General features: G+C 38.0%; 2 protein-coding genes across 5 annotated transcripts in view; both read left to right on the top strand.

The window, feature by feature from the left end:
• bgnb (biglycan b) overlaps positions 1-2,065 on the top strand; it is a 131,938-nt gene extending 129,873 nt beyond the window's left edge. For both annotated transcript variants that reach the window (XM_013132499.3, XM_010865667.3), the window contains exons 7-8: positions 883-1,021; positions 1,445-2,065. In XM_013132499.3, coding sequence (XP_012987953.1) covers positions 883-1,021; positions 1,445-1,642 — 337 coding nt within the window. In that variant the 3' untranslated portion in view covers positions 1,643-2,065. The remainder of the gene's footprint in view (positions 1-882; positions 1,022-1,444) is intronic.
• A 1,375-nt stretch (positions 2,066-3,440) lies between these two features.
• On the top strand, positions 3,441-20,422 carry b4galt3 (UDP-Gal:betaGlcNAc beta 1,4- galactosyltransferase, polypeptide 3). Of its 3 annotated transcripts, none has more exons than XM_010865663.3 (8): positions 3,441-3,764; positions 4,352-4,456; positions 4,812-5,142; positions 5,236-5,483; positions 5,598-5,788; positions 5,884-6,006; positions 6,510-6,614; positions 17,314-20,422. In XM_010865663.3, the coding sequence occupies exons 3-8, from the start codon at positions 4,860-4,862 to the stop codon at positions 17,708-17,710; spliced, it is 1,347 nt and encodes a 448-aa protein (XP_010863965.1). In that variant the 5' UTR covers positions 3,441-3,764; positions 4,352-4,456; positions 4,812-4,859; the 3' UTR covers positions 17,711-20,422. The 3 variants fall into 3 exon arrangements, with proteins under 3 accessions (XP_010863965.1, XP_010863963.1, XP_010863966.1); XM_010865661.3 differs by having other exon boundaries at positions 4,559-5,142; XM_010865664.4 differs by having other exon boundaries at positions 4,352-5,142; positions 5,236-5,471.
• Positions 20,423-21,175: the final 753 nt, after the last annotated feature.

Raw genomic sequence — 21,175 nt, 5'->3', positions numbered from 1 at the left:
TACATTGTCTACCGGCAGTCCACTCTCATTCCTCCACATTGGATTACAAACATTTCATAGCATACTAAATGGCAACTATACAGAAAACTAATATTAGAAACAACAGAAAAAGACATCACTACTGCCAAATTCTAGCAGTGGTAATGACAACAAATATCATAATTTGGTTCTCATGTTCAAATTTCCACCACAATGGTTATGGCTGTTCTCAAGCAAACATTAATATTGATTAATACCACACTTTGCGTAGGACCATAAAGAATTGTCCACATGGCAGCTGGGTCACTTAGTTGCTTTCTACAGGTAATTTTTGAGTAACAGTTTCTTCCTGCAAACCTCCACCCAGCAACATCAAGTGTTCACAGGTGGAGGCCCATTGTAAGGTAACCTTGTCCTAATAACACATTAAACTGTGTACACAGGAAGATTCCATATTGCAGGGGTTGAATACGCAAGCAACATATTTCAGTTGAATTCTTTTCTTTTTTACAAATCTTTCCTAACATAAAGTCAATGGAAACTTACAACAATTGTTTGAGAGGGTCCCTGTTTTTAAATACAATTTTAAACAATGATGTACCATTTGTAATTTAGCGATATGAGAGAATTGCTCAGGGCTCTGAATACTCCTGCAAGACAGTGTACATCCTATTATGCAAAAGTACAGAAATGTGCAGTTGCCCCTTTGAACCAGCTTTTGATTTGCCAAAAGAGATCATGCACAAAATAATATTCTACTCATTATTTTAGCTATAAATATATTGCACAACTAACATAATTAGGTTTTATCACCATATATATTTATCTGTGATGCACTCCTTTAAATGTAGTTTCTGAAAGACATCCTCATTTATTTTCCTTCTCTGACACTCTGGTTGCCAGGTTGGGTCTGGGTTTTAACCACATCCTAATGATAGAGAATGGCAGTCTGGCATTCCTCCCCCATCTAAGAGAGTTGCATCTGGAGAACAACAGGCTCACAGCAATCCCCAAGGGTCTGCCTGACATGAAGTACCTACAAGTGAGTGACTTTGAGGGTGTTATTGGTAGGCATCACAAAGGTTTTAAAGCAGTTCTATAAGAATTTGACAAGCCCAGCTCCTCTTTTCGAGATGATGGGTCCAAGGAAGTGATGTGTCATGATTTTATTTGAACAGCGAGCTGGTTATTGTTGTTGCAAGGCTGAATAGGTACACAAAACTATTATTTTCTTTTCAAGAAATAATGGGTACAAGATTGTGAACATTTCATTGTTTGTGGGCCATTAAACTACTTCCATGTTTGATAAGTCACACAACCAGAGCCATGTTCAGTTACAAAATGTTCTTGAACATCAAGGAACAGATCAAAAACACAATTTCTCAACACAGAAGTTGAAACATTTATAAATGCTTGGTTGTTTCCTAATTACAGTCCCATGTGCTATCCACCTGCTATCCTGTAGGTGGTGTACCTCCATTCTAACAACATCAGCCAGGTGGGAGTGGATGCCTTCTGCCCACGAGGCTTTGGGATGAAGAGGACTTTCTATAACGGCATCAGCCTCTACTCTAACCCAGTCAACTACTGGGAGGTCCAACCTGCTGCCTTCCGTTGTGTCAGTGACCGCCTGGCCATCCAGTTTGGCAACTACAAGAAATAAAGATAGGATAGAGAGCAAATGGAATGAGAGAAAGAGCAATAGTAGAGTTAATATGAATGAAAGAATAAAAGAGAAGAGAGGAGCAGGTTGAGAAGGGAAGGAAAGACCATAATTGGGGGAATGAGCGGAATAAAATTGCCCTAACCAAATTTGTATCTGAATATGAAAGGTAGAAAAAGATGAAGACTATGGAGTAACCATAGATATCCTACTAAAGTATTCTATTTCAAATTCTATGAGTGAAACACACAGTATAGTCAAATAGAATTGTATATCAGATAATTTTCAAAACATGCTTTAAATCATCAAAAACACCTCCAATAGATAAAATTGTATTAAAGTGTCAAATGTTTCAGTCCGGTGAGATATATTCAGCTCTGGAAAAAAACAGACCTGCACCTTTTTCTTTCCTTTCCAAAAAAGTAGAAAAAGAAAGTTTTGAGTGAGGTACAGAAGTGTTCAATTTGCAGTGGTCTCTTAATTTTAACCCTTCTGTTCCTCACTCAAAACCTTCCTTTTTTCGACTTTTCTGGAAAGGAAAGAAAAGTGCAGTGGACTGTTAATTTTTTCCGGAGCTGTAAATTGGATGTTTTCTTTCCCCAATCAAATTGCCAACTGCAGATAATGGTATGGGTACATTTTGAAGCTTTTCATTCTGAATGGTTTTCAGTACAAGATAGCTTTTATTATCAAGTAATGATGACATTTTGTAATATTATAATTTTGGTGAAGATAACAGATAAAAAATCAAAACAGAAAAAACAATGTGCCTGGACCTAGATTTTTGTAGTGGTGCTGTTTTTATGTATTTTGTTGTCTATTTGAAAATCTAATTTAAAAATGTCAAATTTTCCTTCTAAATCCAACATTGACCTTTCAGGGGTTAGACAACTTAATCATTGTGTATTGAACATAACAAATCCAACCTATGAAAAGAACAGGATTACCTTCAGTTATACAGTTCACCAATAGTTACTGTTATACACTTCAGTTATACAGTCAACTGAAGTAGAATTGACCTCAAACTGGAGGCTTCAGTTTCCATGGTGGGTTACTCCACTAGGAAAACTGCCCCGAGTCCTGTTCTTTCCATGCACCATTTTGTGTCCATCCCCACCTCAGCAACCAGTCTCCCAAATCTATACTGTGACAGTGTAATAAGGAGTGACTGGCCTGTGTGGGACTTGAACCAGCAAACCTGCAACACACTACCATTTGGGCCAGGCAGGGTCACACCTCTTGGCAGTTGCTGTAGCCAGGGATCCAAGGCTACACAAGCAGTGTTTGATGGATCTTTTTGCACAGTGTTTCTGTAATGCTTTCTCTGTTGGGTTTCTTCTGGGTATCTGATCTGTAGCTTGTGATAGTTGTAATGCATTTTCTGTACTCTGCCAAGCTGCCGCTGCATGTGGGAATAAAGTTTTCAGACAGATTAGTAGAGAACTCATTGATGGTGTGGAAAGACACTGTGTAAGAAATAAAGAACTACAACAGTGGCAACGTTTGATGAGTGCCATGATAAGGTCTGAAAAAAGTAAGTAGTAAGCAGAACCACAGACTCCCTGTGATTGAATGATGATTCTGTACATCATCTCAAGCACAAATCTAAGGTCATACCTCCTCCTTAAGGCAATGTAGTACAATAATAATTACAATCTCATCTAACTTTTCCAACATATCCTTTGGATGGGTGTGTGTGTGTGCGTGTGTGCCTGTGTGTTTGATTATTTAGTAGGTGGGAGGGTGGGGAAAGGCGATTACGTCACGGTGAGGTTTTCTGAGCAAATGATGTAGCCAACAGAAGACGTCACCCTGAAACAGTTTGCCTATCGGTTTGGGAGCGACAGCGTTGTAGGCAAAAACCGTGACACTGGTGGTTGAGATGAAGCTGCAGCATATCTGATGGACGCTGCTGCAGCGTTTGCCTTCCGTCACAAAACCATGCAAAACCGCAATTTCTGTGGTTAGCAGTGGACATCGCCCTGAAAGACAGAGATTAAAAACGGAATTAGTCAGGAGCGACTGCATTCATCCATACCATCGAATGTATTTATCTAATCGCGGCCCTGTTGTACTAGTTCAAAGCCTGGGGCTGGATTTAGAACGTCGCAGGACTATGAAGGTGAGACGACGGATGTGCCAATCGAATAATCTATAGAAAAGTGTTCAGACACAGACTTCGTATCTTTAATAAGGAGGCGTGACACGATATAGAATAGAACGATAAGGCTAAACTTGTATAATATCACGAAAAATATTAGGCATATACTAAATTAAATAATTATAATTATCATAAATATTATCATTATTATTTTTATGAATAATAAAAATCCGGGTCTTATATAACAGTGACATTATAATTGTTTATTAGTTATGTTGACAAGACGCACGGTCTATTGTGGAGATCACATTGACATTTATTATAGGACTAGTGTGACAGTGGCACCTATATTTGCAAATTGCAGTCTTATTTTTTTTGCTGAAGTAATTAAACGGCATCAGCTATGCGTTGTCATCATAAGTCTACAATATAAAAAAATGCCAGATGAATATAAAACAATAAAAGAGTTGTAATTATGGTAAACATATTTGCCGACAGATTTCCTATTCAGATTTGAAATATGTTATTAATTTAAAACTCCTTGCCTTTATTATATAAACCTCCTTTCCTAAGTTCCTTGCCTAACTTTTCTTTATATTTGTCATAAGGTGCTATGAGGGGAGGGGGAGGGGGAGAGGGAGAGAGGACAACAGACTCTCTCTGCCAAAGGCCAGATTCTGATATCATTTAGTTGGTACAACCACAGAAGACAAGTACGTAAGACACACACACACACACACACACACATTAATAACTATGTAATTGTTATTGAGTAACAGTATACAATTATAAGTGTTGATCCCTGTCTTTTGCAGTAACGCGTCAGATACTAAAGTGATGCCTGTGTACATTGAGCTATAGTGCTACAACTTCACACAGATGCCCCTTTCTTAATGCCCGGAGATGGCCCTTTCTTAATGCCTGGAGCCCCCTAGCCTCCCCCCTACCCGTCTCCCCGCCATCTCTCCTTCATATCTCATTACTCCATCTCTACCATCTTCTTTACTGAGCTAATTGTCAGTCACTTCCACTGTCAATTCTTTATTTTTTCTTTCTTTTCTCTGTTAGTCTCCTTTCATTTCCCTTTGTCACACTCTCCTTCCCGCACCCTACAACATGGCCATGGCATGTTGTGGTCGTTCACTGGACTCCCCCTGTACCCTGGCCCTGCTGGTAGGCTTCCAGTTTGCCTTTGTCCTCTACTTCTCCCTCGGGGGATTCAGGGGGCTGGTGTCTGTACTGGTCCACTCTGTAGAGCCTGAGTTTGACTACTCCCGCCCCCATGATGTGTACACCAACCTCAGCCACCTGGTGGCACCTCAACTGCCCCAGACAGGCACTGGACCTCCTGGAACACAAGCTCAGCTGAAGGATTGCCAGGTGCCCTCGCCATTACTAGGTATATGGGTGTGTGTATATTGTATGTTTTCTTGTGCATCTATGATACTGAATAAGATGTCATAGTAATAAAATACCTTCTACTTCTCTCTAGTGGGTCCTGTGTCTGTGCGTTTGTCCTCGCCTCTCTCTCTGGAAGAGATCAGGGATTGGAACCCACTGGTGTTACCAGGTGGCCGGTATCGGCCACCGGACTGCGAGCCGCGCCACCACACAGCCATTGTGGTGCCGTATCGTAACCGGCAAACACACCTCCGAGCCCTCCTCTACCACCTTCACCCCTTCCTGCAGAGACAACAGATTCACTACAGCATCTATATAGTCCACCAGGTCGGCAGGCCGGTCGGTCTGTCATTCTGTGTCTGTCTGTCCTTTTGCGCCTCTCTGTCTTTCTGTCTTTGAATGGCTGTTCGTCTATCCCACCACCTTCTCATCACTGTATATTGTTTTCTGCAGTGGGGTAACTCTACATTCAACCGTGCTAAGCTGTTGAATGTCGGTGTCCGTGAAGCGCTGAGAGACGAGGACTGGGGATGTATCTTCCTACATGACGTAGATCTTCTTCCTGAAAATGACCATAACACCTACACCTGTCACAGTCAATTCCCCACACACCTCTCTGTTGCCATGGACAAGTTCAGATACAGGTACGTATGTGTGTGTCTATTCAGTTAATGAATGTCGGTTTGAGAGTGTCATTTGATATTCTGATATCAGTGGGTCTTGTATGTGTTCCACCTAGGTTGCCGTACCCCCAGTATTTCGGAGGGGTGTCAGCTGTCACCCCTCAGCAGTATATTAAGATGAATGGCTTCCCCAACCACTATTGGGGCTGGGGCGGAGAGGACGATGACATTGCTGCCAGGTATGGGGGAGGGGCTTTGAAGGAAAGAGACTGGTTGTATATGTGCCAGTGAATGACTTAAAAGATGTCTGTCTTCTTCTCTCATTCTCTTCATAAGGTATTTGTCTTCTCACATAAAACATTTCCTCCATCACAACATCCTCCATTCTCAGTACCATCACTTTGTTTTGCTGTTTCTCCATGCTGCTCTATATCCATACAGTTCATTTTCAGAATTCAGTAAGTATCTATGTTATCAGAGTCCAGCTTGTTGGACAGTTTGCTCAGTGAAATCCTCTCCTTATTTGAATTGTAGTAGTAGTTCAGTAGTTTGGGTGTTTGTGTGAATCCCCTAATAATTTTCATTCCCTAAAAGTCCAGAATATTTCTTAGTGAAGTCAATTGATAATGAAAAACTCACTGCCATACCTAACTAGCTTTTGTTCTTGTACTGTCCTTTAGATTTAGTATACTCCAATCTACAGATTATATTTCTTTTAATTCATTCTACCCATCTGCTTCAGAGTACGGCTGTCCGGGATGAAGATTGTGCGCCCTCCTGTGGCTATCGGACATTACAAGATGATCAAGCATAAAGGAGATAGGGGCAATGAGCAGAATCCACGCAGGTACACATTAGCTTATTCATGCACATACATTATCATATACTGTACATTATCCATTTCAATTATCATCATTCACAAATTATTCAGAATATTTCATTATCATGGTAGCATACATGTCAATGATGTTGAGGTTTTAGAACAGATGTCTTCTAACATTTCCTAGCATGAGAGCTTCCTTTAAAGAAAGTTCTTGCTCCTCAGTTCTTGCTGCTGAGTTCTTGCTGCTTGCGGCGTTTATTGTCTGTTTTCAGGCTCTGCAAAAAAATAGCTCCGTTCCTACAGAAAAAAACTGTGTCACCATATTGCTCCAATGTTTTGTTTAAAAGCATCATTTTACAATTATCGCTTCTTGAGGCTACCATTTAGTTTTTATATGCTAAGAAACACTCAACATTGAATAATTCAAAGCATAACCTATGCCTAAATCTAAAAAAGGGTGATGAAAGAATCAAAATATCATGGGCAGAGCATGCACAAATATCTCAGTTGTGTGCGACAGGACCAAAACTGGAGCTGGACAAATAGCTGCCATTCAATACAAAATGTTGGAAACCTGCTCTGCAGTCCAGCCAAGTTACATGCTCTATGCTCCTCATTTAATTCCATCTCCACTCTGCACATACAGTATATATACAGTAGTGTCCAAACTGCTGCTTAATGTTGATTAATTGTAACCATGCGTTGGCTAAAAAGTATGATATAATAAAAATAATAATAATAATATTTGCGATCTGTTTACATTGATACATTTACCAAAGTAGGCCTTTATTTAATAATTTAATACATTTTGATGTAGGCCTATCTCTCTGTGTGCTCACAAAGGGAAAATGAGCTCCAAACCATCAGCTTGCTCGCAAGATAAATTGTCCTTCTCAGAAAGACTGTGTGACATTTTTTAGATTATACCTCCATTACTTTTCCAATTATATATTGTTGAGATAATGCAAAAAGCTGTCATCAAAGCAAAAGACTGTGGGTAAACAAAGTTGGAAAAAGTCAGATTTTATGTTTTTATTTCAGGCTGTAAGGCAAAAAAGGGGAACATTTTGAAAGGGGCTGGTGACTTTCTATAACCACTTTCTATACTCACTTATCCACATCTTGGGAGACAAATCCCACGTAACATCCCACATTAGGGCTGTAGAAACTAATCAATAAAAATCGAAGATAGAGAATTTCGGCAAGAACTATCGATCAGTTGGGTCTACACAAGACATTTTGAAAGATAGTGGAGGCCAATATGGTGGAGGCTACACCAAACAAAAACTTCAAAAGTTTGGGACCACTATACAATGAAGAATTGAACAACAAAATGTTGTTGGAAAATTTGCAAAGCAAAACTCTCATGGCACGGGAGGATGATGGTAATGCATGTGAATTTAAAGAGAAATCACATTTTAGCCTTGATGACAGAAGATGAAGAGGGCTCAGTATGGTACGTCAATATAATACAAATTTGTCAGTAATTGTAGTTTGTATGGAGATACGTTTTTAATTGAGAAATAGTTCATCTTGAATGCATGGCTGAGTTATTGTTAACGTCAGGTTTTTCACCACCAAACCAGTGTTTTTGCAAATTTCTATTTGTTTTATAACAAATGCCTACAGTTGTTTTAATAAAGGCATTGTAAAAGGATGAGAAAAAAACTGAAAACTTTAATTTATTTTAAATAAAATACTTGCATTTAATTCTGGAAATAAAGTACTTTTTCTATATGATTATTTGAAGTAGTAACCAACAGATTATTAAATGATCAAAATAGTTGTTAGTTGCAGCCCTGGTTAAAATGAACAAAAAAATTTACTTGAGTCATTTTAACAAAACCTTGTATGTATGCAATGTATGTTTGCATAAAAGTCTATATCAACACAATCACTAATCAATTAACTGCATTCACTATTGTACTCTGCGTCCAATTATCGGTTATAGGCATTTCTTTATAATGCAGCTTGTCATAGTTTTCTTTCCAAATATAAAAAAAACAGCGGTTGGAAACAGCTTTGAACTGGATGAATCCTTCAAGTGACGATGTGTAGGACTCGAATAAATGAAGCAGTGGTTTAAATGAACGATAAAATTGTAAAAATGTCAGTCGTTCTTTTTAAAAATAAAACTCTGTTTATGTTTTCATATAAATGTGTGTATCATCACAATCAATAATACATTGCCTGCATGCAACTTTGGTCCTATTATCAGTTATAAACATGTATTTAAAATTCTGCCTGGCTTGATTTATTTTTCTCTTCGAATGTAATTGCTCTGTTGGTTTAAGTTGGAAGACTGCATATGATACCAATGATGTTGTAGAAATCCACTGCAAATCATTCGACTGAACGATACAGTTGAACGAGTCACTATAAAGGGCTCTGTTACTCAAGTCACTAAGAAGTAGCTCAAAAAAACTAAACAAACTGTACATCACTAGTGACAGCAGAGCTGCCGAGATTGCTGGCTGCTGCTCCAGAAACCTTTCTAGGATCTCCAGCACATTATTCCACTGGGCAAGCATGTCTATCAGCAGTTTGTGTAAATGCAGGTTTTGGAACTTCTGCTTGTCTTTAAGCACAGGGCTGTCCGTAGTTCTACGGTGAAAAAGTGTGCATTTGCTGGAAGCTTGTGAGCAAGTTTAATGTGTTTGCGAAACAGTCAACCTGAAGCAGCTCCATCAGTGCTGCAAAACGTGTCATATTAGCAGCATTTTCCGTCACGATGGCTGGTTCTTTCTCTCAAACCTCCAACTCATTTAACCCCTCCAAAGAAAAAATTTGTAGATTTATTAAATAGATTTCTGGATTTTAAGAAATGATTTCCGATTGTCCAAACAAGAATCCACATATATTGCAAATTAATTTTTTTAATTTGTCATTTTTGCTGTAGTCATATTTTGGTTATTTGGAGCATTCTTAGTTTTAGTCTACATTTAGTTGACACTAAATGTAATCTCATGTATCATCTTGTGAATTACTGCGCAATAATTGTAACCAATTTATGCAAATATGGCTAAATAGCTGCAGTTTTGAGGATTATAGAAAGTTGTGCATATCCAGCTGGACACTCCACAATACTCTGACATTCCTATCTGCTGTCTATTAGAGCAAGCTGAACTGAGAGGAGGAACACCTGTGGAATTTGCATTCCTGTTGAACCCTAAATCCTGTAGCTGTATGTAGCTAATGTTATTGTTAGATAGATAATTTTATAATCATGGACGTTTCACAGTGACTACTAATGTTACACTATGCTTTTAAGTTGACATATTGTTTGACTCAGCTATCTAACTTAATAGGTAAACACAAACCATGTGAGTCTAAAAATACCAATAACATTACCAGGGCTGACCCCATTCAGTCGTCTAGCCAATTGTTTGGTCAGTAGGCTGCTGGTTGGGTAAGATTTTTTTAGTTGAGCAGTCGGTGTAATGAAATCATGTAATCGTTTTGTTTAACCAAATTTTATAAAAACTCATCAAAGTAGCCACCTTTTGCAGAACTAACTGCCAAACACACACTGCATTCTTTCTACAAATATTTTTTAGGAAGTTCTTCCCAAAACTTGCAGAAGTTCCCACAAATGTGTTTCACTTGTATGTTGATTTGCGGTCACTCTTCTAGAAAGTTCATCACCAACAAGTATGATGGGTTTTAAGTCTGGAGACTGTGCTGGCATTTCCATAAATTTGAAGCCTACCATCCTTTTACTTTCTTCTAAGGTAGTTCTGACATAGCTGAAGGTAGGTTTTGGGTCACTATCTTGCTGTAGGATAAACCCCTGACTAACTAGGCATACACAGATGGTATTGCATGGCACTGTGGTAGATGTTTTGGTTCAGGATGCCACTCTGTGCTATTTTTTTTTATTGGATATTCCATACACGGGGCAATTAAAAGTGCTTTATATTTTTAGACTTTAAAAGAATAATAAACAATCAGGCATACTAAAAACTACATTTAGCATCAAAGTGTTTGTCCAACCTTGCAAGACTACTTCTTAGCTAATCCCTTTCAAATTAGTTTGCTGAGGACGTTTTAGAATGTCTCTTGTCAACTGTAGGTTTTTTTATATTGTCGAGTCCATACCCAAAGTCTTTTGATCATACAATCTGTTTATAGGCAAATATGCTATCTTTCTGTTTTGATTCAACACCTGGTCATCTAACCATTAGATGACCAGGTGTTGGGCAAAACTGAAAATGTGACTTGAGTAAGGTCGAAGATGACCTTACTCCATTCCTCAACGGTCCAATCCTTATGGTCTTTTGCAAACTTCAGCTTGGCTCTTGTTTGCTTCTTTTTTCTAGCTTGGCACGACTTCGGACCTGCCCCTAGGAGCCTGTTTAGAACCGTCCTTTTGTTAGCTACCAATGGTAGACAACAAAAGTATAAGCAGATTTTACAAGAGTCAGTATACATGTAGATCTAACTAAATTATGTAAATTGTAGAATAAAGTGTTACATGTCTGGATTAAGATATGGCAATGAGTGAATCACCAAGTCTCCTCTCCCAGGTCCATTGTATCCTCTCTTTGCAAACAAACCACGATCGCTGCATTTTCCACAATGATAGAAATCAAACTGAAGTCCATGATATTCACAATAATGGGCCAGCTAGAGAAACTCTCACCTGGCGTAGCTTCTGGTGGTTAAAGTTCACTCCCACCCCAAATTACATCATCGTTGAAGCACACACGCTGGGTGAATGGCTGTAGGAAATAGTTTGTTTGTGCTGATTTGGACTGACCAAATTCCGCCGGTTGTTTGGTCACTGTACAGTAAAAAAAAAAAGATGTATGCTACCACAACAGATTGTAGTTTGAAGTGTTTTCGTGTACTTTTCCCCTTGCAGTGCAGCGTTGCTGTAGTGGGACGCACAGTTTTCATTCATGAATTTGGACGATGCTAAGAATGCTAATTACAGCCGGGGACAGAACTGAATAATGGATGGCTGGAAAAAATGACTCTATGCCCATTTCTGACTAAGTGATTCTTTTGGATACATTTTTAGACAAATTATCCTTTTAATACTTGTAAATTTGCCCTCCTCTATTTCCCTTAATTGCACATTAGTATTGCCATTTGTACTGCATTTGCCTTCACTGCACATCTATACATTCTACTTGTAATATAGATATATGTAATACTTGTAAATACTATTTGTCCTCTTCTGTTTGCACTCTGGTTAGATGCTAACTGCATTTCGTTGTACTGTATTTGTACTTTTTGAATTATAATAAAGTTGAATCTAATCTCATTTTACGTATAGTGATTAAATAATAAACAACTTGTACAAATCAAAAGAGAAAATACATTCAGTATTTATTTGAATAATACAGCATAGTTGTCCCTTTAAATGAACGTCCCAATGTAATCACTGTAAAGGTGGTTGCTAGCAGTAAAATACATTGAAGGGTGTGTCTACTTATCACAGATCACATCTGCACAAGAACCCCCATGCCAAATGGTCAATGTAAACATTCCATATTCCAGACATTGGCAGAGTGTGACCAACAGAGAGAGAATCTGTTGTTTTCATTATCTAGGTACATTTAACTTGCAATGAAACATACAATCATATAATTCCACAAATATAATGATTGGGCATCATCTGTACATTAGACACTACAGGTCTGTCAGATTTGACATAATTTAAATTGTTTAAATTACCATTGATATTCAATAACTGTATTTTTTTCCTGAACATCTTAGGATGTCTAAGCCATTTCTTTTATGTATTTTTTTTATTGCTTCAAAATATTTTTGAAAAAGAAATGCTGCTCTCTTTGACAGAGGATTGGTTTGCATATGCTAAATTTAGACAATTGGCAATAAATGAAAGAGCAGCAGTGATATTTACATAATTGTATACAAAGCTCTGTGTTTTCCAGCCAAAACCAAAGTAAATTAAACACCATGCAACGATTGTCAAACGTGTAACTAGTTTGTACTCATCTTACCTCTGATTCTTAACTCACCTCATGTTGTGTTTTAATGACCACCCATGGCTAGTATCTAAAACTTAACGTTTCCACTTGTTGAATCACTAGTCACTAGATGACCGTCCAGTGACTAGCAATAGCTGTAAGTCAATCAGAAAACACGAGAAGAAATTGCTAGTAAAAAGTGAGAAGAGGGTATTTCTTCCGCGTGTGGAGAACTGATCATACACACACCATTCCCTGCTGAGAAATAGACAATGTGAATGTTACAATCGCTAATCAGAACGGGCTGCAAATTACTCTCACATCTGAGAGTAAATCAATGACTTTTATGTGCCCCAGCCTTTGGTTCTTCACTGTGTATTCCATCAAAAGTCCTGAAATATATTTTCAGTGGCACATTGTGTTTTTGCTAAGTTGATCATTTTAAAAGGCTAAATGATAATTACAAAACTCCTTTTGCAGTTATGTTAGCACATCTGAAAACTGTTGTATTGATATAAATAAGCAATAAAACTGGCCTTCTTTAGACTAGTTGAGTATCTGGAGCATTAGAAATTGTGGGTTCAACTACATGCTCAAAATGGCCAGAAACAAAGACCTTTCTTCTGAAACTTGTCAGACTATTCTTGTTCTGAGAAATGAATGTATTCCATCATACAATGCTGTGTACTACTCCCGTCACAGAGCAGAAAAACTGGCTCTAACCTGAATAGGAAGAGGAATGGGAGGCCTCGGTGCACAAAACACCAGTCTCAACATGTACAGTGAAGAGGTGACTCTGGGACTTGCAGCCATTCTACAGAAGAGGTGCCAAGAAAAACCCAGATCTTTGACTGGTCAATAAAAAGAAAAGATTAAAATGGGCAAAAGAACACAGACACTGGACTGAGGAAGATTGGGAAAAAGTTATGGACAGACATATCTAGGTTTGAGGTGTTTGGATTACAATGAAGGACATTCGTCAGACACAGATCGAATGAAATCATGCTGGAAGAGTGCTTGACGCCATCTGTTAAGTATGGTGGAGGCCCTGTAATGTTCTACGGGTGCTTTGGTGGTGGTGAAGTGTGATATTTTTACAGGGTAAAAGGGATCACTCCATTTTGCAACTCCATGCTATACCCTGTAGATGGCACTTGATTGTAGCCAATTTCTTCCTACAAGAAGACAGTGGCCCTCATTCATGAAAAGTGCGCACGATCAAATTTGATCTTAAAATGATTGTATGATAATTTCCCCAACAGAGCTGGTATTTATCAATATTATCTTTGTCGTATCCTTACAATCATCTCACATCTGGTCGGAGACCGGGTAAAACAATGTCAAAAAATAAGATAATTCTTGATTCACATTATCACGAAAAACAACAATCATAACAGCCTCAGTAACAACAACCACGAATAGAATAATAGGTAATAAAAAATAGGATGACAAGAAATATAGCACACAATATTAACTATTGTATCACTACCTACCTTATTAATGTATTATTTATTTATTTCACTTTACTCTGCATTTTCTTATTTCTGTTGTTCATGCGCATGTAAGGTTTCAATTGCCTTTGTATATGTATTGGGCTAGACAAATAAACTTGCTTTGCCTTGCTTGTACTAAGTCACTCAGGCCTATAGCATACTTGGAGATCATAAATTGTCATTGTAATTTCAGTGTCTGGCACCTTGATTAGCTAACAGGTCTTAAATTGACTAGTGAGAATTAATAAAACAGTGGTTGTGGGTTTTGGGCTGAAATGCAAAGAGAGTGTTCCATAACTGTGTTGATGTTGTCATGGAGAATAACAAATGGTTAATTAGCCATTTTACATATGACACACTCAGATGAATTACGGGTGTGTCATATGTAAATAAGGACCGGTGCAGTGCATTCTCGCATCCACAGCTTTATCTGATTTATCAATCTGCGATTACATTTACGATCATTTCGAAGAGGTGCGACAGTTCCATGAATCACACATGGAAATGATCATAAGTCTCTATTCATGCTTGAATCTGAGATCTTTTCTGGGAAGGTTTCATGAATCAGGGCCATTGACCCAAAGCACAGCTCCAAACAATGCAAGAACTATTTAGGGAGGAAGCAATCAGCAGGTGTTCTGTTTATAATGGAGTGGTCAGCACAGTCACTGGATCTCAGCCCTATTGAGCTGTTGTGGGAGCAGCATGACCATATAGTACGTAAAAAGTGCCCATCAAGCCAATCCAACTTGTGGGTGGTGCTTTGGAAAGCATGGGGTGAAATTTCTTCAGTTGCCCCCAACTAATTGACAACTAAAATGCCAAAGGTGTCCAAGGCTGTAATTTCTGCAAATGGAGGATTTGACAAAAGCTAAATTTGAAAGACACAAATATTATTTCAATAAACAAATCATTATTTCTAACCTTGTCAATTACTTTATTTTGCAATGCAGCTCCAGAAAAAATTAAGAGACCACTGCACATTTTTCTTTCCTTTACAAAAAAGTTGAAAAGTGAAGTTTTGAGTGAGGAACAGAAGCGTTCAATTTGCAGTGGTCTCTTAATTTTAACCCTTCTGTTCCTCATTCTAAACCTTCCTTTTCGACTTTTTTGGTAAAGGAAAGAAAAAGGTGCAGTGGTCTCTTAATTTTTTCCAGAGCTGTAAATGGTTCTCTAACCAAATGACTACAGCCCAATAGACTCACTGTGTCGCTGTACTGAGCAAATAAATACCTGGATAAACCAAAATTGTCTACCATTTAACCAAGTTAAAACAGAGATTATTATGTTTGGCAACAAAAATAAGATAACTATTATTAGTAAACAGCTGGATTCTTGGGCCCTAAAAACCAGGAACCAAGTGCGTAATCTTGGTGTTCTGATTCACTCAGATCTCACGTTCACCAGTCATATCAAGAGGTCACCAAAACAGCATTCCATCATCTTAAAAATATAGCCAGAATCAAGGGCTTGGTTTTTCAAAAAGACCAAGAGAAGCTCATCCATGCTTTTATCTCTAGTAGGTGTTTGCTTCTGTCCACTTTTGATCCATGAACAGAGTCTTTAAACAAACAAGTCAGCGGAGAATCTTTAATGAGCATGAGTCCAAAATGTTGATCTTCCATAGTACTTACATGTTCTCCAATGATTACAAAGTTAACACAGTCTTTTATGCCATGAAATATAGGAGGCGGTTAGTGTTCATAGCCAACCATTACACAGACAATTGTAAGAAAGGTTTATCCTACAAAATACCCTTCTATGTTGTATTCCAACCTATGACCCAAGTGTCTATTCAGAGAGTCCTATGACAGTCACATACACAATTCCTAGCAGGTGGTATTGACAGGGTGTGTGGGACCCATCAGTAATGAGGCATCACGTTTCCTACCAAGTGTCCTTCGTACAGAGATAGTTAGTACTCTCATACATTGTGTCAAGCTTAATTCAATTACTTTTCATCCCCATTATCTATCATAGGGTCGACTACTGTAATGGCCTCTTAACTGGACTCCTTAAAAATACTGTTCAGAATGCAGTTCAGAATGCTGCTGCTAGAATGTTAACCAGGACCAAGAGAACAGAGCACATCAAAATCTTTTAGCAGTTATGCTGCACACAAATTGAATAAATTACCAGAACAACGTAGACGTGCCACAAATGTATACATTTTTATATCTGGGTCAAAAACACTTAAATTTAACCACGCTGTTTGCCTTACAGCTTTTATAGGTTCCTTGTGGAATCTACTATGGAATCTAACAATTATGTTTTTATTTCTTTTTATTCTATTTCTATTTTCTTATTCTATGTTTCCCCCTTGTTTTATTATTACGGTGGTTAGAGTCTGCCTTGGGTGGTTTGAGTCCCCCTTGTTATTTAAGGTGGTTAGAGTCCCCCTTGTTAAAATGTTAGTATTTGTTATTATTCTATTGTATTTTTATTTTATTTTTCTATGTTTTACCTCCTTAAATTCTGGTGCTGGAGTTAATGTAACAATTTAGATAATGCATGTTCTTGTACTCATGCTGTAATTTAGACATCAGTGCAGGGTATTATCTCACAGTAAGACAGATATTTTTTGATAAGTGCTGGAGTTCGAGGATTGAGATACCAGGGTGGTGTAGTAAACCGTTTTGGTAACTGTATTTCATTGGGGATGTATATAAAATGCATACATGTCTCCCCCTGGAGACAATCAGGTAAGACATGAAGCAAAATACAGAGAAATACCGCAAGAGAACTCAGTTCATTAAAAACTGAAACTTGAAAACCAAAACATCAATGTACCATCTGTAATTTAGTAATTATTCAGGGATCTGAATACTTTTGAAACGCATGGTATGTGACTTTGATAACACGTCTATGCTATTCTAGTTGTGTTCATGCTTCTCGCTCAACCAGGAATTCTATTCTGGAATCCATATGTGAAACAGAAGCAGAAAGAATGCACTCTCCAGCCTACAACCTTGATTTAGCCCACAGTTGACCAAGCCACCACAAGTAATCGCTAAAGTATTCCATGCCTATACTATATTCAGTGACTGCACCAGCCTGGGGCCTTGTGCTAATCTTCAAAATGGACTTAAAATGTGGATTATCAAGTTTCATGTCCTATAATTGAATTTATATCTCAAATAAAAGATATTGCATTAATTAGAGTTAATTATACTTTTTAAAAACAGAACAATTTCAATGAGCTACTAAAATAAAATGTATGTTTGTACTGCCAACCCTGATTTGGTGCACTCATGCACACTATTTATCTCTCCTTCCCATGTACCTCCACAGGTTTGACCTTCTGAAACGGACTAGACTTAACTGGCATTCAGATGGTTTGAACTCTCTGACCTATGAGCTGTTATCCAAAGAGCTGGAGCCTCTCTACACAAACCTGACGGTCGACATCGGGGATGACCCTCGGCTGCCCCAGAGAAAACCCATTCCCTCAATGCCCAAACATGAAGTGAAAGAGGAAGAATTACCTCTTGTGTCATGGAGCAAACACAGAGCAAAGAGGAGGGAAGAAACACCGCTAGCGTCTAAAAATGATGTGAAGGGGGAGGGGCAAGTTGTAAAAATGGATGTAGTTACAGCTGTAACTACAGCTAAAGCTGAAAAGACAGACCATGTCCAGTCAAAGTCAGTAAATCAAACTGTAGAGGAGAGGGCGGGTGTGGTAAAATAGTAAGACAAAGGGTGGGCTGGAAATACGGAGTGCAATGGTCTATAGTGGCTCCTTCTCCTCATATCCTCCTTTCATCCGACAACACAGGATGGGTGTAAGAAATGAGAAGGAGGTTTACATTCCTGTCAAGTTCTAATACATCAGTGCAGGAGGAGGAAAACACCATCTCTTTTCCTCCATCTGCACTGATGTGCAATATTAGACTACTGAGATGCAAACAATGAACTCCTGTTCCTGCTTTATCAAGTCTAGCTGTTTGGTTGACATTGTGAAAATGGGATCTAGAAATTAGCCAACTCAAAACACTTTTGATTCAACTCTACGACACTCTGCTCATACAAGCAGTCATATCAACAAACTCAGTATTTGATCACTGTGGGATTTAGATTGAAAAAGAGAACAAGAAATACCCTAAAAACCCTATTGAAATTACTGAGCTCCTTTTTTCAGCCAATGGGAGACCAGATTTTGAAAGCAGCCAATCCGCTGCCATCCCACTAATGCTTTTGCTAATAATTTCCGAGTTGACTTCCCAGAAACTGCTGCTGTTGGTCTGCCCTGTTGTGTGGGTCAGTGTTTCTGTGCCTTCTCTTTTTTCTGTGTGCCCAATCAGCGCTTTCATACTCTGGACGTATCATACGACTGTAGGATTTATATTTATATGGAGATGTTTTCTTATTTGTTTTCCTTTGAGTCTGTGCCTATTTTGATTGTGAATTTTATTTTAAAGACAATCTAAGCATAAAATGTAAACTGTTACTAATTCCCTCACATAGAGAAAAATATCTCAACATAATGTAGAGTTACGTAAAGTATTTCCAATACTTGTTCTATAGTTTGTTGTTTAGTTTTAATCTTCTCTCTTTAAGTGAATGGACCTGTGTTCATCCATTACTGATTCCCTAAAAGGCATACTATGGAAGTCTGTCAGGCATTTTGAATGTGCTGCACATGCTAACCATATTAGTGTACTGTAATAAAAAATGATAACATGTTTGAGGGGAGGTTTGGAACTATTTTCTGGGAGGAACTCAAAGGATGAAGTAGTTTATTTGGGGAGATCTGACACGTATCTAACATAGTGTCGGATTAGGGATATGTGCATTCATTATATGCTCTTAATGAATAATACATATTACAGGGTCTTTTTTTCATGATGATATATTTAACTTAATGCTATTGTGTTACTAGTGATAATTTGAATGTATTTTTATTTAATTAATTTTAGAATTTGGGTTGGATACTTTTGTATACATTAAGCTTCGATTTATAAGTATATCTTTCAAAAACTCAGATGGAGCATTCTACAGCATCGACAATGCACCATATCAGAATGTAGACTATTAATGTACAGCCTGTTAACTTGATTGAGTGGTTCATATGATCCATGTAATTGTCATGGTTACTAGCACTGTGCTGGACCCATATATACTGTATAATCTGCTTGTTCAAAGGGGTGAAAAGTTACAGACTTTATAGAGACTTATAGAAATGAGATTTAGAATGGACAAAACAATTCTTAATCAGGTAGAACAGCTCATTTGATATATTCTATATTTGTACTTCTTTTGTCCTCATTCAAAACATCCTGCCTCAATAAGCCACATGTTTAAAAACTGGAATGCTGTATGTACTGTATACCTTTTATTTAGTGTACACTGTACAGTATATCATGGATGCCCTCTAGTGGTTTTCTCTATCTGTTTGGGAAATCTGCTTCACTTGGGAGCTTTAAGAGTTTGGGGGCTGGTTAAAGGCCTCTAACTGTTCAATATTAATATAAATTCAACCTGTCACTCATTCTCTGCTTGTAATCAATCAGATGTTTGTGAAGGTATGAAATGCTACTCTCATCTTTGATTATATCTTCTAAAGTCATCTGTATGTATGCTGGAGAATTATACATATTTTCTCTAGCTTTTCTGTAGATGTAAAGTCATACCAGTTAAAATCTACTTTATCACTATAGACCACTCAGTGGAATAGGTGGAGATAGATTGATGATGACAACATATCCATTATTTACCAATGGTGAAATATATTCTATACAACCAATCTGCAGTTTTATTAACACAGCTCTCCATAGGGACATAGGCACACTAACTGATAACTGTATTATAGGACAGGTCTGTATGTGGAGATTATTCTATATTTAAAAAAATAGTTTTTTATCCGAAGTTTGATGTAAATGCAGATGAAGTGATATATAGACTACCAGGCAATCCACTGTAACTAATGTAGTCAACAGGATTTTACATTTTATTAAAAAAAACAACATGTAGATTTCCGTCCTGATATCTGTGTACTGTGTATTGCAAAGTGTAATTAAATGATGTATTTGTTTGTTGAGGTACTAAATATATCATCACTTGTTACCTAAACTGGGAAGTTAACAAGTGAGGCATATGACCTATGCTGTAGTGACTGTATTCATGAGTTATTTTCCACTTTTAGATTGAAATGGACTAGATATTTAGAGGAAATAGTCATCCTTTGGGGTTGCTGTATCTGTTGTGTTTAGGGGATTGGAACATGGGGCATTGGACAGGATGATGCAAAGAGGGAGAGAACAGTAGGAAGGGAACCTTATTATTTGGTCCATAATGTAGTGTTGTTTTACATGACTACAGAGAGAAAACACCAATAAAACACACTCAAAATCTATTTCCGCTTTTATGTCTTTTCAGAACAAAATAAAATGTAAGCATTACACTTTGGGCTATAGTTGTTTATATGTTGTTAATCTATAACTACTTTTATACTTTTACTAGCCATGAACTTTCATCTTACAAAATGTTTGACCAGTGGTCAGAAATCCTGGAAGGCCTCTTTAAGACATCTTTTATTCCCAGTCAATCAAAGTATATGCACTACAATAATACAAAATTAAGGGAACATTTAATCATCACAGTAAAACACCAAGTCAATTCAACTTCAGGGATAGCAATCTGTCCAGTAAGGAAGCATAAGCATTTGTGAATCAATGTTACCTGTTTTGGTGCAAATGAAAGTGACAACAGGTACGCTGGAGAGGCAACAGCAAGGCAACCCCCAAAAAGGGAATGGTTTTACAGGTGGTAGCCACAGTTAATTTATCTCTCCTTATCCTTCCTGACTGATTCTTCTCTAGTTTTGCATTTTTCTAGTGTCCTTGTCACTACTGGTAGCATGAGGCGGCACCTGCAGCCCATTCAAGTTGCACAGGCAGTCCAGCTACTCCAGGATGGCACCTACATACGTGCCGTCACAAGAAAGTTTGCAGTGTCTCACAGTACAGACTCAAGAGCATGGAGGAGATACCAGGAGACAGGCACAAAGAGAGCAGGACAGGGCTGTAGAAGGGCATTGACCCAGCAGCAGGATCGGTATCTGTTCCTTTGTGTGAGGAGGAATAGTAGGAGCACTGCCAGAGCCCTACAAAATCTTCACGGATGAGAACAGGTTCACACTGAGCACATTTGACAG

Source organism: Esox lucius, chromosome 12 (genome assembly GCF_011004845.1).
Source record: "Esox lucius isolate fEsoLuc1 chromosome 12, fEsoLuc1.pri, whole genome shotgun sequence".
In the NCBI taxonomy this organism is placed as follows: domain Eukaryota; kingdom Metazoa; phylum Chordata; class Actinopteri; order Esociformes; family Esocidae; genus Esox; species Esox lucius.
The sequence above is the reverse complement of the archived record's forward strand: the minus strand, read 5'-3'. Positions and strand labels throughout refer to the sequence as shown.